Source organism: Plecotus auritus (assembly GCF_963455305.1).
Source record: "Plecotus auritus genome assembly, chromosome: 2".
Classification (NCBI taxonomy): Eukaryota; Metazoa; Chordata; class Mammalia; order Chiroptera; family Vespertilionidae; genus Plecotus; species Plecotus auritus.
In genome coordinates this window covers 81,560,308-81,574,341 of record NC_137771.1, presented here as the reverse complement: position 1 = coordinate 81,574,341, position 14,034 = coordinate 81,560,308, and the positions used below count along the sequence as shown (strand labels likewise).

General features: G+C 43.2%; 1 protein-coding gene across 1 annotated transcript in view; it reads right to left on the bottom strand.

Moving 5' to 3' along the window:
* Positions 1-14,034, bottom strand: part of DEK (DEK proto-oncogene) — a 41,263-nt gene that overhangs the window by 13,716 nt on the left and 13,513 nt on the right. Inside the window, exons 6-7 of the mRNA XM_080658091.1 lie at positions 13,808-13,928; positions 9,806-9,994 (exon numbers count right to left, since the gene is read on the bottom strand). Of these exons, the coding sequence (XP_080514217.1) occupies positions 9,806-9,994; positions 13,808-13,928 (310 nt within the window). The remainder of the gene's footprint in view (positions 1-9,805; positions 9,995-13,807; positions 13,929-14,034) is intronic.

Genomic DNA, 14,034 nt, shown 5'->3' with positions numbered 1-14,034 from the left:
ATTATGGTGCTTATTCAACTTTGCCTTCCAACAAAAGGTTTAATAGTTTATAAGGTTTTGTAATCCCTCTGATCAAATTATGAGATGCGGGAATTCTCTGTTTTGTTTTTTTAATCCTCACCTGAGGACAAGCTTAGAGAGAGGAAGGGAGAAAGAGAGAAATGTCAATTGGGTTGCCTTCCATTCGTGAACCAACTGGGGATTGAATCTGTAACCCAGGTATGTGCCCCGACTGGGAATCAAACCAGCAACATTTGGGGCACAGGACGATGCTCAACCACCTAAGCCACTGGCCGGGCAATTCTTGTTTTTTTAAGAACATAATTAAGGACTAACAAAACTTTGACATTCACCCTCTTACCAACTTCCCAGTATTTTTTCAAATGGTCTAAATCCGCGGTTGGCAAACTGTGGCTCGCGAGCCACATGCGGCTCTTTGGCCCCTTGAGTGTGGCTCTTCCACAAAATGCCACGGCCCAGGCAAGTCTATTTTGAAGAAGTGGTGTTAGAAGAAGTTTAAAAAATTTGGCTCTCAAAAGAAATTTCAATCGTTGTACTGTTGATTTTTGGCTCTGTTGACTAATGAGTTTGCTGACCACTGGTCTAAATATATGTTCACCAGAAATTATAATGCAAAATTTCTCTTATTTGGCAAACATTGTAGAAGAGCTCACTCAACATCCTTTTTTATTTGCCTTCCTCCTATAGAAGCAGGAAAGTAACACTTGAATCTCATAGCTTTCCTTTTTGCTAGAGGTGGCCACATATAAAAGTTCTGGACAATTTGATATACATGGAGATCTCTAGTAAAAGGAATCCCTTCAGGGGCAGTGGGGAGCCAAAATCACTAGAAGAAAGCTCTTTGTTCTTTCCTACCTACAACAGAGAAACAGTGCCTAAAGGTAAAACAACCATTTTATAATCATACTAGAGGCCTGGTGCACGAAAATTCATGCACTCGAGGGGGGGGGGGGGGGGAGGGTTCCTTAGCCCAGCCTGCACCCTCTCACAATCCAGGACCCCTCGGGTAGGGTTCCTAGGCCTGGCCTGAGATAAGGGCCTATTGGGGCTTTCCTTCCCCCGGCTTCAGGCAGCTGCCCCCCTTCCCCCCTCCCCCCTGCCGCTGCCACTGCCTGCCATCTGTGCAGCACTGCACCGCATCCCCCCCACCCCCTGCCACTGGTGGCCTCCCTCTGCAGGTGACAGACTGGAGTGATATGGCTTGGCTGGCCTGGGCCACCCTCTTTCTTTGCTGGGGGGTGGGGCCAGCCGCCTACCTGATCGCCCCTAACTGCTGGCCTGCCTGCCTGATGGCCCCTAACCACTCTGCCTGCCTACCTGATCACCCCTAACCGCTGGTCTGCCTGCCTGATTGCCCCTAACCACCTGCTTGGGGCTGGGGCCAGCCCGGTAAGGGGCCATCTGCCTACCTGATCTCCCCTAACTGCTGGCCTGCCTACCTGATCACCCCTAACCACTGGTCTGCCTACCTGATCACCCCTAACCACTCTGCCTGCCTGCCTGATTGCCCCTAACTGCTTGCTTGGGAATGGGGCCAGCCCTGCAAGGGGCTGTGGTGGTCTGGTCTCTGGTCATTCCGGTTGTGATGCCTCTGGCCTTTTATTATATAGGAAGGTTAAATGCCACATATAAAGATGATGGCTCAGGAAGAAAAATGGTACCCCAATTCTTGATACCTTTATCTTGAGATGGTATACTGGCCAAGAACTGCTTATCTGTGGACTTCCTGCCATGAAAGAAAAAGAAACTTCTGTTTTGGACATATTAGTGAGGTTTTTAAAGTATTTATAGCTGAAGATATTCCTCACTCATATTAGAATATTCCAATGCATTCTCAATACTCATAAAGTAAAAATCCAGTTTTATATTATTTCTAGAGATAAGAGTGTTAGAAAAACACTAGGGGAAAAAAAAACAACTACAGAAGTAATAGATAAAATGAAAAAAAAAAAAAAAGAAGTATGCTTTAAGGGTCTAAAAAATTTATAATACTCATTTTCTCTAACCTGGGAAGCACTGCTTCTCCCTTTTCTCTGTACTCTCCAGTGATTTCTCTGTGCCTGACACCTAATATCTGTGAAAGGCCTGCCTGAATATGATTTAATCTCACTGGTTCATTTTAGCAGAATTTCCCTAAAGATGCTAATCTGATATGGGAACCAGTTCATTTTCAGAGTAAGTTTACAGAAAAAAAAAAATAAATAAATAAACCTGTCATTTTTCTATTCTCTCATTTTAAAAGAAACGTCATCTATCAGTTTCTTCCTGGTTCCAAATTGCTCTTCTGCAAATGGCCCAGAGCTGAGATGATAAAGAAGTTTAAAACAGCTTTTATAAAACAGCTAGAGGCCCAGTGCATGAATTTGTGCACAATGAAAGGAAATTAATTAGAAGAAATATTTTAATATCGCTTTTTGTCCTTTCTCTGTGTCAACCAAATTCACAATTGACGACAGATCAAAACTCACGTGTGCAATAGGCACCAGCGAGAGCTTTATATGTATTGCACATGTGCAAGTCAACTTAGCCTTTTACATATATAGAATAAACTTGCTTAATTAGACTTGCTTTCTGATTTACTAGTAGCTAAACTTTTTCCAGCCCAGTAAAGCATCCCAACTTCTCTTTTAGGTAATTGTCAGCCACGCAGCAAATATCAACATGAAGCAGATTATTATTGTAGATCACACAGGGAGAAGAAAAGGTAAAATATTTAATTGCAGCAGTGTTTGACTATATTCTGCGCAATGACAAAATCTCAAGTCATTTTCAAGGTCCACCATTTCTTACTCCGTTTCAGTCGGGTCAAGTTTCTAAGCTTGCTAAATCTCTGTTTTCTGTCTAATGAAAAGAAGATTCTACTGAGTCTCCTATCTACCTACTCCAGGAATTCTGTGAGGATCAAATGAGATAAGGCACGGAAAACGCTTCACAGACACTTGGTTAAAGTGTAAAATGTTTCCACCTGGCTTTAAAGCAAATCTTGTTCCTGGGCTGAAGAAACTCCAAGGAGGCTAGTCGAAAGGGAGAGGAAGCTGGGTGTTGCTACGTGATGTCATTACCCAACACCCATAGCCACGGTTTCTGGACTGGGCTGTGGGCCACATTTTGTGCCATGGGGTGTCGGCAGTATTGGCTGAGATTTGGTGGGGTGTCACTCCAGGGTGGTGGCAGCGCCTATGTACCACTTGGGGGAAGCTGGGAGTTGCTTTGTGGGCGCCAGGTCCGCGATGCCGTTTCTCTGCATTGAGCATCTGCACCCTGGTGGTAAGTGCGTGTCATAGCGACTGGCAGGACAGACACTTAGCATATTAGCCATATATATATGTATATATATGTATATGTATGTGTATGTATACACACACACGTATATGTGTGTATATTATATATGTATATAGACTAGAGGCCCAGTGCACAAAATTTGTAAATGGGGGGAGGGAGGGGTCACTCAGCCCAGCCTGCATCCTCTCCAATCTGGGACCCCTTGAGGAATGTCTGACTGTCTTTCCTACCTAAAACAGAGAAGCAGTGCCTAAACTGGCAGTCAGACATCCCTCTCACAATCCAGGACCGCTGGCTCCTAACCACTTGCCTGCCTGCCTGACTGATTTCCCCTAACCACTCTGGATGCCAGCCTGATAGCTCCCTAACCACTACCCTGGCGGCCTGATTGACGCCTAACTGCTCCCCTGCCGGCATGAACGTCCCAAACTGACCCCACCCTGCCAGCCCAATTGCCTCAAACTGCTCTACCTTTCCGGCCTGATCGCCCCGAACTGCTTTCCCCTGCGAGGCTGAGGGGACTCCGGCTGGATGAGGCGGGGCTGAGGGGACTGGGGGACTCCGGCTGGATGCTGTGGGGACTGGGTGAGGCAGGGCTGAGGGGACTGGGGGACTCTTGATGGATAAGGTGGGGCTGAGGGGGCTGGGCACCGCCATTTTGTGGTTGTGGGCACCACCATCTTGTGAGGGCATGGCAGTCAATTAGCATATTTCATCTTTATTGGCTGTGGGTGCCACATCTTATGAGGGCATGATGGTCAATTAGCATATCCCTCTTTATTAGATAGGATTATTATCCAAGTCATTCTGAGAAAGAGCACCTTCTTGAGTTAATTCCAAAGAAATAGAGAATTAACACATTAAGCTCCCTGTCAGTCACCGGTGACTGACACTATACTTTCTATCTGGAAGACAAAATAGGCTGGGCGCTTAACATGTTAAAAACTGTTCTGAACCACTCACTGCATATCATAGAAACAGAGGTACAGGTATAGATATCCTCGAACACAATGTCTTACCAATTACTGGCTAACATGCTAATGTGACATATCCTATCTAATAAAAGAGTAATATGCAGATTGACCATCACTCCGACACACAAGATGGCTGCCCCATGTGGACACAAGATGGCCACCACAATATGGCCAGCAGGGGAGGGCAGTTGGGAGGTATCAGGCCAGCAGGGGAGGGCAGTTAGGGGTGATCGGGCCAGCAGGGGAGGGCAGTTGGGAGGGACCAGGTCTGCAAGGGAGGGCAGTTGGGGGCGATCAAGCCTGCAGGGGAGGGCAGTTAGAAAAGTTGGGGACGACCGGGACTGCAGGGAAGGGCAGTTGGGGGGACCAGGCCTGCAGGGGAGGACAGTTGGGGGGGGACCAGGCCTGCAGGGGAGGGCAGTTAGGGGCAAACAGGCTGGCAGGGGAGCAGTTAGGCATCAATCAGGCTGGCAGGGGAGTGTTTAGGGGGTGATCAGGCTGGCAGGCAGAAGCGGTTAGGGGCAATCAGGAAGGCAGGCAGGCGAGCAGGGATCGGGCCTAAACGGGCAGTCGGATATCCCTCGAGGGGTCCCAGATTGGAGAGGGTGCAGGCTAGGCTGAGGGACACACACACCCTGTGCACGAATTTCATGCACTGGGCCTCTAGTTTTCTTATAGAAGACTTAAAAATAAAACACCAAGAAAAGCCCTGGCCAGTGTGGCTCAGTTGAGCATCATACCATGCACCAAAAGGTTGCTGGTTCAATTTCCAGTCAGGGCACATACCCGGATTGTGGGTTTGATCCCCAGTAAGGAGCATGCAGGAGACAGCCAATTGATGTTCTGCTGCCACATCGATGTTTCTCTTTCTCCTTCTCTCCCTCCCTCTCTAGAAATCAATGAAAAATCTTTAAAAAAAATAAGAGAAAAACGTATCCTCGTATAAGGATTAAACAAACCCAACAAATTTTTTTTAATATGTTTTATTGATTTTTTTACAGAGAGGAAGGGAGAGGGATAGTCAGAAACATCGATGAGAGAAACATTGATCAGCTGCCTCCTGCACACTCCCTACTGGGTATGTGCCTGTAACCAAGGTACATGCCTGTAACCAAGGTACATGCCCTTGACCAGAATCGAACCTGGGCCCCTTTAGTCCGCAGGCTGACGCTCTATCCACTGAGCCAAACTGGCTAGGGCCAAACCCAACAAATTAACCTTCATAATTTACTCCAAGAATCTAAAATAGAACATGCAACTGATCTTAGTAAGAAGAAGCCTTTATTTATGAAAAATTCACTCCAGGAAATAAATAGAATAAGTAATATTAACTTAGTAATTTTCTATGAAAAAAAACTGCAAAAAATTCCATCTACAGGCAATCTACCATTTTTCCAATCAACTGAAACTCTTCCTTATGGCCTCTTAGAAAAGAGGTCCTTCCTTTCATGGTACTGACCAAAAATACCTCCATTTATGAAGTCCCTAACAAGGTTGCCACTTAAGCAAGTCATTAAAAAGTGGAATAAAGAAAACCATTTATCACAGAAATGTTGTTCTTCCTCCTAGCACTTACCTTGCAAAGGCAATGAGAACTTTTCATAGAAATGGAATCAGCAGTAAAGGAAAGCACTAAATTTGAAAGTCTTTAGAGCAATAAACAATATCTATGCTTATTGGAAGGAGAGTTATCCCTATCATATCTCAATCCAGATTTTGTTGGCCTTGTATTTCATAAAGTCTGCTTGTATCAGCCCAAGCAGAAAAACTGAAGCAGAAAATAGAGCATTATGATACAGCTTTTATATTGTGTAACTTTATACATTTAATGTCTATAAAAGCATTCTTCAGTTTGCCTTTTTCCTCTAGGTATTTTCATCAGTTGACCTGGGTTTCTAGTTTCACTTGTGATCATTATCCAGTAACCAATATAGTTATAAATCAGGGGTAACCTATATTCACAGACTTCAACTAATTCTACTTAAAACAATGAAATAATCGGGAAAGCAAATGAGGAAATTAATAACCTTGCTAAATACAATCTTCCTGCACTTTAGTAATGATAGGAAGACTGGATTTAGAAATCCTAAAGGTCAGCTTACTACTACTACTAATAGCAGCAGTTAATACTTAGACAGTACTTGTGCCAAGCACTGCTCTAAGAGCTTTACATAAAATCATTTACTACAACCCTTTGAGGCTGCTACTATTATTATCCCCATTTTACAGAAGGGAATTGGATGTTATAGAGTGTAAGTAACTTGCCCAAAGTCATACAGTGATACAGTTGGGATTTGAACCCAGATAGTTTCCAAAGCCCATGTTCATAATCATAATGCCTCTACAAAAAAATAAGAGGTTTATAGCCTATGACAACTTTTCATGCTTTAACTCTGCCTTTAAAAGAGTTGTAGGGGAAGCAGAGTGAATACAAACAGCAGATAACTAAAAATTTGTTGAATGAGGAATAACACTATTACTGTAAAATTGGCATTATTGCATATTCACATATAAACAAATGTTTTCCTTCCAGATTTTCCTAAAACCAATCATAAAAAACCTTAATGCTCAGATTACTCATCTTGCTTTACACCAAAAATATATTAAGACTAGTGTCCCGGTGCACGGATTTGTGCACATTGAAAGGAAATTAATTAAAGACATATTTTAATATCGCTATTCACCCCTTTCTCTATAATAGAAGTGTCAAGCAAATTTACCATCGACAATGACAGATCGAAACACACACGTATGACTGGTGCCAGCGAGAGCTTTATATGTATCGCACATGAGTGAGTCAACTTAGCTTTTTATATATATAGATATTTATGAAACACCTGTTGGCTTTGTAATATTCTTTTAATTATGCAGCATTTCAATCTTAGCTTTATTGAAGTCTTTATAAAATTTGACATTAAAACAAGCATGAATTTTAAATACCTAAAGGCAAATTTATACAAGATACACACATATAAGACCAGAATTCACAACATCTTTACTCCCAACAGAATCAACTGGAGGTGATTTAACCCCCCAGGAGACACTTGGCAATGTCTGGAGACATTTTTTGTTTTCACAACTGGACATTGGGGAAGTGTGCTACTGGCACCTAGTGGGCAAATGTTCTATAATACATAGGACAGTCCTCTACAATGAAGAATCATTTTGGCCCAAAATGTCAAGCCACATTAATCAAGTCCTATCTAAGACCAAGTACATTACCCAACTTACAGAGCAAGTTCTGACCAGTGAAGAGTCTACGAAAAGACTATCCTATCTAATAAAAGAGTAATATGCAAATTAACCATCACTCCACTACACCCACAAGCCACACCCACCAGCCAATCAGGAGCGAGTATGCAAATTAACCCAACCAAGATGGCTGCGGCCACAGAGAGGGCAGGAGGGAGGCTTGGGTTTCCCCGGCGATGGAAGAAGCCAAGCTTTCCGCACACCCTGGCCAGCCCAGGCCTCTGCTTAAGGCTACAAAGTTTCCATTATAGAAGATAAATAAATTCTAACAGAAATGGCTGCTGCCACAGAGCGAGCAGAAGGCTTGGCTCTGCTCAAGGCTACAAAGTTTCAATTGTAGACGATAAATAAATCCCAGATACCAGGGCCTCCGCTTGGGTCGCTGGAGGGTGTGGCCAGCCTGCAAACCACCACAGAGCCCTCGCCCAGGCTGCCCCACACCCCAAGGGAACCCCCACCCTGACCCAGGACACCCTTCAGGGCAAACCAGCTGGTCCCCACCCATGCACCAGGCCTCAATCCTCCTATCTAATAAAAGAGTAATATGCCCTAACCGGTTTGGCTCAGTGGATAGAGCGTCGGCCTGCGGACTGAAAGGTCCCAGGTTTGATTCTGGTCAAGGGCATGTACCTTGGTTGCGGACACATCCCCAGTAGGAGGTGTGCAGAAGGCAGCTGATCAATGTTTCTCTCTCATCGATGTTTCTAACTCTCTATCCCTCTCTCTTCCTCTCTATAAAAAATCAATAAAATATATTTAAAAATAAATAAATAAAAGAGTAATATGCAGATTGACCATCACTCCAACACACAAGATGGCTGCCCCCATGTGATCAAAGATCCTGCCCCCATGTGGACACAAGATGGCCACCACAAGATGGCCAGCAGGGGAGGGCAGTTGGGATGGACCAGGCCTGCAAAGGAGGGCAGTTGTGGGGGATCAGGCCAGCAGGGGAGGGCAGTTGGGAGGGACCAGGCCTGCAAGGGAAGGCAGTTGGGGGTGATCAAGCCTGCAGGGGAGGGCAGTTAGGGGTGACCAGGCTGGCAGAGGAGGGAAGTTGGGGGCAAAGAGGCTGGCAGGGTAGCAGTTAGACATCAATCAGGCTGGCAGGGGAGTGGTTAGGGGGTGATTAGGCTGGCAGGCAGAAGTGGTTAGGGGCAATCAGGAAGGCAGGCAGGCAAGCAATTGGGAGCCAGCAGTCCTGGATTGTGAGAGGGATGTCTGACTGCCCGATCCCACCGGCCTAAACGGGCAGTCGGACATCCCTCGAGGGGTCCCTGATTGGAGAGGGTGCAGGCTGGGCTGAGGGACACCCCCTGCCCCGTGCACGAATTTCGTGCACCGGGCCTCTAGTTAACAATAATAGAAAATCACTTCCTATTTCCCATCTACTTGATTGAAGAGACACAAAAAGGAATGGGCAAAGTTAACCCTTTAAATGGTTCAGCACCTCTTCCCTTCCTGAAGTTTCCACTTTGAAAACTAATAATATTCAACATTTACAAAGATTTGTAAGTAAAGGAAAATGGCAGGCATTCCTAAGTGATACAAAACCTGCCCACCAATCAAACTTCAAATCCTGTTATTCTCATTAAATAATCCCTAACAAGTTGAGAAAAAAATGGTGGTCTTAAACCCGCTTTTTTGTGTAAAACAGAATAAAATGGTTCAAGATCATCATAATATATTAATATACTTTGAAGAAAATTCTCAAAAAATCTGCTCTTTGTGTTCCTGTTCAGGAGACGTACCCCTCCCCCTGTGCCTTCCCTTCCCATTTGACCTACTCTAGTCAAGGCCCAGGCTGAAATTCAGTTCCACGCCAACCTCACGCTCTTCCAACTTTTACACTCTGGCATGTCAACAAAACTAAAAGCTTATTAAGGGAAAGGAAGGGTTTAGACCAGGGGTGGGCAAACTTTTTGACTCGAGGGCCATAATGCGTTCTTAAACTGGACCGGAGGGCCGGAACAAAAGCATGGATGGAGTGTTTGTGTGAACTAATATAAATTCAAAGTAAAGGAGCGGAGGGGAGAGCAAGAGAACCCTCCGCTCTTTCGGCTCCGCGGGCCGCATAGAACAGCCGAATGGGCCGGATCCAGCCCGCAGGCCGTAGTTTGCCCACGGCTGGTTTAGACTGAACTACATGTCTTCAGAATTTACAACATCTAATGGATGGTTCCTATAATCTGTTTTCTGGCTATACCTATTATATAGCAGAAATATTTAACTCTCCCCAGGAAAAGGAATGAAAAAACCAAAAACTAAAATTTTACCTCCTCTTCACTTTCTTTATCTTCATCCTCTGAAGACTCTTCTTTGTTTTTCTTTTCATCTTCATCACTGCTAGATTCATCTGACAGAATTTCAGGACATTTGGTTCGCTTTGCTTTCCTTGCCATTCCAGAACTGTTCCGTTCCTTTTTGTTGCCTTTGCTAGAAGATTTTTTAGATTTTGGCAATGGCTGCATAAAACAAAATAAACACCAGTGAGGTATTTCCAAGTCAATCAACTATTTGAGACCTACTTCTCAACTCAATTCTTGTTTGTCTCAAGGTATATTTCCAAGCTTAGCAGCTTTAGAGAATAATTCATCTTTAACAATGTGTCAAATTAATCTTTTTTTTGTCTGAACTACCAATACCTTTAATTTGTATTCTAAACACCTAGGCAAGAGACTCTTCACAAATGTTTAAATATGTATTCTATGTTCTGACATGGGACTAGAAGCCCAAGTACACACCATGTTAAGCTCAAACAGTTATTTACACTTTATCAAGATAATACTTAGAATACTTATAATTTACTAATATTCTTTCCTATAAACATCAGCTGCTGTCAGAAAAGGTTCCTATTTTAGGGAACCCTCCAATCAAAGGACTGGGAAGAATCATCCATGAAGTAAATGAATTTCACTTTATAAACCCTGAATTTATGAACTATGTAGTTTATATTCATATTACCTCTGGGCTCTACTTTCCATAATGTCAGGATTATATTCTCACATGATTGTAAATATGTAGTAAATACTGAATGTGTTAATTGATAAATTAAGAACCACAAAATCAGTGCATTGCTCTTACTTTGATATTCAATTAAAGCAAACACATTTAAAAAGAAAAGATCATGTGAAGAAAATTATTATATTAACCAACAAATTTAACTTTTAAGTGCTTTCTTAGGGGAGAATTTGCTAACTTCTAAAATTGAAAACCATAAATAATCCTGCAAATGGATGTGAAAAGATACTTATCTTTTAAAAATTACTTATTTCTGAAAATTATAGGTATCTTTTCTTTTTATTTTTGCCTGTTATTTTCTGCAATAAACAGAAACATAAAGAAAAATCCCATAATATAATCTCAAGATACAGCCTATCTAATAAAAGAGTAATATGCAAATTGACCGTACCTCAGCTACAACCACAAGCCACGCCCACCAGCCAATCAGGAACGAGTATGCAAATTAACCCAACCAAGATGGCTGCAGCCACAGAGCGAGCAGGAGGCTTGGGTTCCCCCGGCAATGGAGGAAGCCAAGCTTCCTGCACACCCTAGCCGGCCCTGGATTCCACTCAAGGCTACAGTTTCAATTATAGAAGATAAATAAATCCCAACAAAAATGGCAGCAGCCACAGAGCTGGAGAAAGCAGGAGACTTGGGTTTCCCCGGCGATGGTGGAAGGCAAGCTTTCCACCTGCCCTGGCCTCTGCTCAAGGCTCCAAAGTTTCAATTATAGAAGATAAATAAATCCCAGATACCAGGGCCTCCACTTGGGTCGCTGGAGGGCGTGGCCAGCCTGCAAATCACAACAGGCCCCTCGCCCAGGCCACCCCACGCCCCATGGGAACCCCCACCCTGATCCGGGACACCCTTCAGGGCAAACCAGCCGGCCCCCTCCCGTGCACCAGGCCTCTATCCTATCTAATAAGAGTAACATGCAAATTGACCATCACTCCAACACACAAGATGGCTGCCCCCATGTGGACACAAGATAGCCGCAACAAGATGGCCAGCAGGAGAGGGCAGTTGGGAGGGACCAGGTCTGCAAGGGCGGGCTGTTGTGGGCAATCAGGCCAGCAGGGGAGGGCAGCTGGGAGGGACCAGGACTGCAAGGGAAGGCAGTTGGGGGGGGACCAGGCCTGCAGGGGAGGGCAGTTAGGGGTGATTAGGCCTGCAGGGGAGGGCTGTCAGGGGTGACCAAGCCTGCAGGGGAGGGCAGTTAGGGGTGACCAGGCTTGCAGGGGAGGACATTTAGGGGCAATCAGGCTGGCAGGGGAGCAGTTAAGCATCAATCAGGCTGGCAGGGGAGTGGTTAGGGGTTGATCAGGCTGGCAGGCAGAAGCAGTTAGGGGCAATCAGGAAGGCAGGCAGGCGAGCAGTTGAGAGCCAGCAGTCCTGGATTGTGAGAAGGATGTCCGACTGCCCGTTTAGGCCCGATCCTACCGGGATCAGGCCTAAACGGGCAGTTGGACATCCCTCGAGGGATCCCAGATTGGAGAGGGTGCAGGCAGGGCTGAAGGACACACCTCCCTGTGCTCGAATTTCATGCACCGGGCCTCTAGTAATTGTTTAAATGTTAGTGATAACTTTAGGCAGTATTTTTTATGAAACTAGCAGACCCCCACAGCTCCATTCTCTCCCAGGAACTTCCAGTCTTAGGGGTCACTGTCACCTGCACAAAAATTTAAAAAAAGTGGCTACTTATGTAACTTAGTGTTCTCAGGTATTCTACAATGTACAGAATAGCCTCTAACTTGATTTGACCAAACAACCTACCCTTCAAAAAGCAGACGGGGAAACAGCCAATCTAGGTCATTCCAGAATTTTAAGTTAGTGAACCAAATATATTTGTCAGAGCAGTTCTTTATAAGAAAATTCCTTGAATGAATACAGATATACTTGTTATGTGAACTATTACCATTACCAGGAAACAAATCCATTTAGATAAATTCTTTGATTCTTTGTTTGGAGAAAAGATAACTCTGTCTAAACTCTCACTACTCACTATCTGAAATCCAGGACTCAAGTATATTAGAAAAATATGACAACCTTCCCTTTCTCAACTCAGGAATCAGATGCAGGTAGTGAGAATATAGAATGTATATGGAATTAGTAATATGAGGATTGGAATGGGTACTGAATAAACCTACACAGGGAAATGAAAAATTTAACTTGAATATTAAATCATTCAAGTAACCAATCAAGAAAATGCAACTTCCAAAAATAAGTAAGATTTTAACTTAAAAAATAGTAATAATAAATGCTTTAGAACTTTCCTATATTGGTTTTTAAATTAGTTGAATCTATTAATCAAAATCCAGTGTTGCCTTAGCCAGTTTGACTCAGTGGATAGTGTGTGAGGCCCTTTGATTGAAGAGTCATGGGTTCGATTCCAGTCAAGGGCAAGTACCTTGGTTGCAGGCTGGATCCTTGGCCCTAGTTGGGGCACGTTTGGGAGGTAACCAATGAGATATGTCTCTCTCACTTTTCTCTCAAAAAAAATCCAGTGTCAAAGGCATCATCCCTTCTTGTAAACAAAATCTGATTAACAACTAATCAAGGTAGAAATACAGAAGAACAATATTAAGATTATTATAGAGTAGACAAAATTAGTACTAATGAATTGATAGTGTTTTTTTAAAAGTGTATGGTAGCATAGAAAATAGCTTAAGATACCATTAGATTAAGCAGTAATCAGAATCAAATAAGAAAAATGGATGTAAGAATTAGTTTCCATAGGGATAAAACATAAGGAAGTGCTTCTCAAAAGTGAGGTTCATGGACCCTGACATTTCCTGAGAACTTTTCAGAAGCCTGCAGGTCAAAACTATTTTCATAATACCAAGACATTTATTAGCTCTTTCACTGATTATGGAAAAGCAAAGGTAAAACAGCTCTCATCTTAGTACTTACTAATTAAGCAGAGGCAGCCAACTTTGCTAGTCATATTCCTTACAACCACACACTAGCAGGAGGGAAAAGGTGTTTCATTTAAGATATCTCTGATGAAGCAGTAAATACTAATTATATTTACTATAAACTTTTGAGTACATGTTTTTAAAATATCTATCTGTGTAACAAAATGGGAGGTACAACAGAGTAACTCTGGCTACAAATTGAAGTTCACTGGTTTTCTCAAGAAATACACTTGCACTATTGAACTGTGACCTAAGCTAGCTACTTTTTTCATGGACCACCATTTTTAAAAGAATAATTAAAAAAGAGAGGCTATAAATAATTGATTTGTTACTGAAATAATACAAATTGGTCCTCACTTTGCCAGAAGGCTTTGGATGCATTAAGAAATTCAAGATCCTCTTCACCAGTTCACTATTTACACCTGATCTCTCCAAATCAAGAACCTCACAGATGCTTTTTAACATGGCATTTCTAAATCTGAAAAAGAAAATAAAAGAAACCAAGGTAATTATGTAGGAAAGTTTATAAACATCTCCACAATATAAATGCAATAGGCTAATCAAACTGGCTAGGCTACAAACAT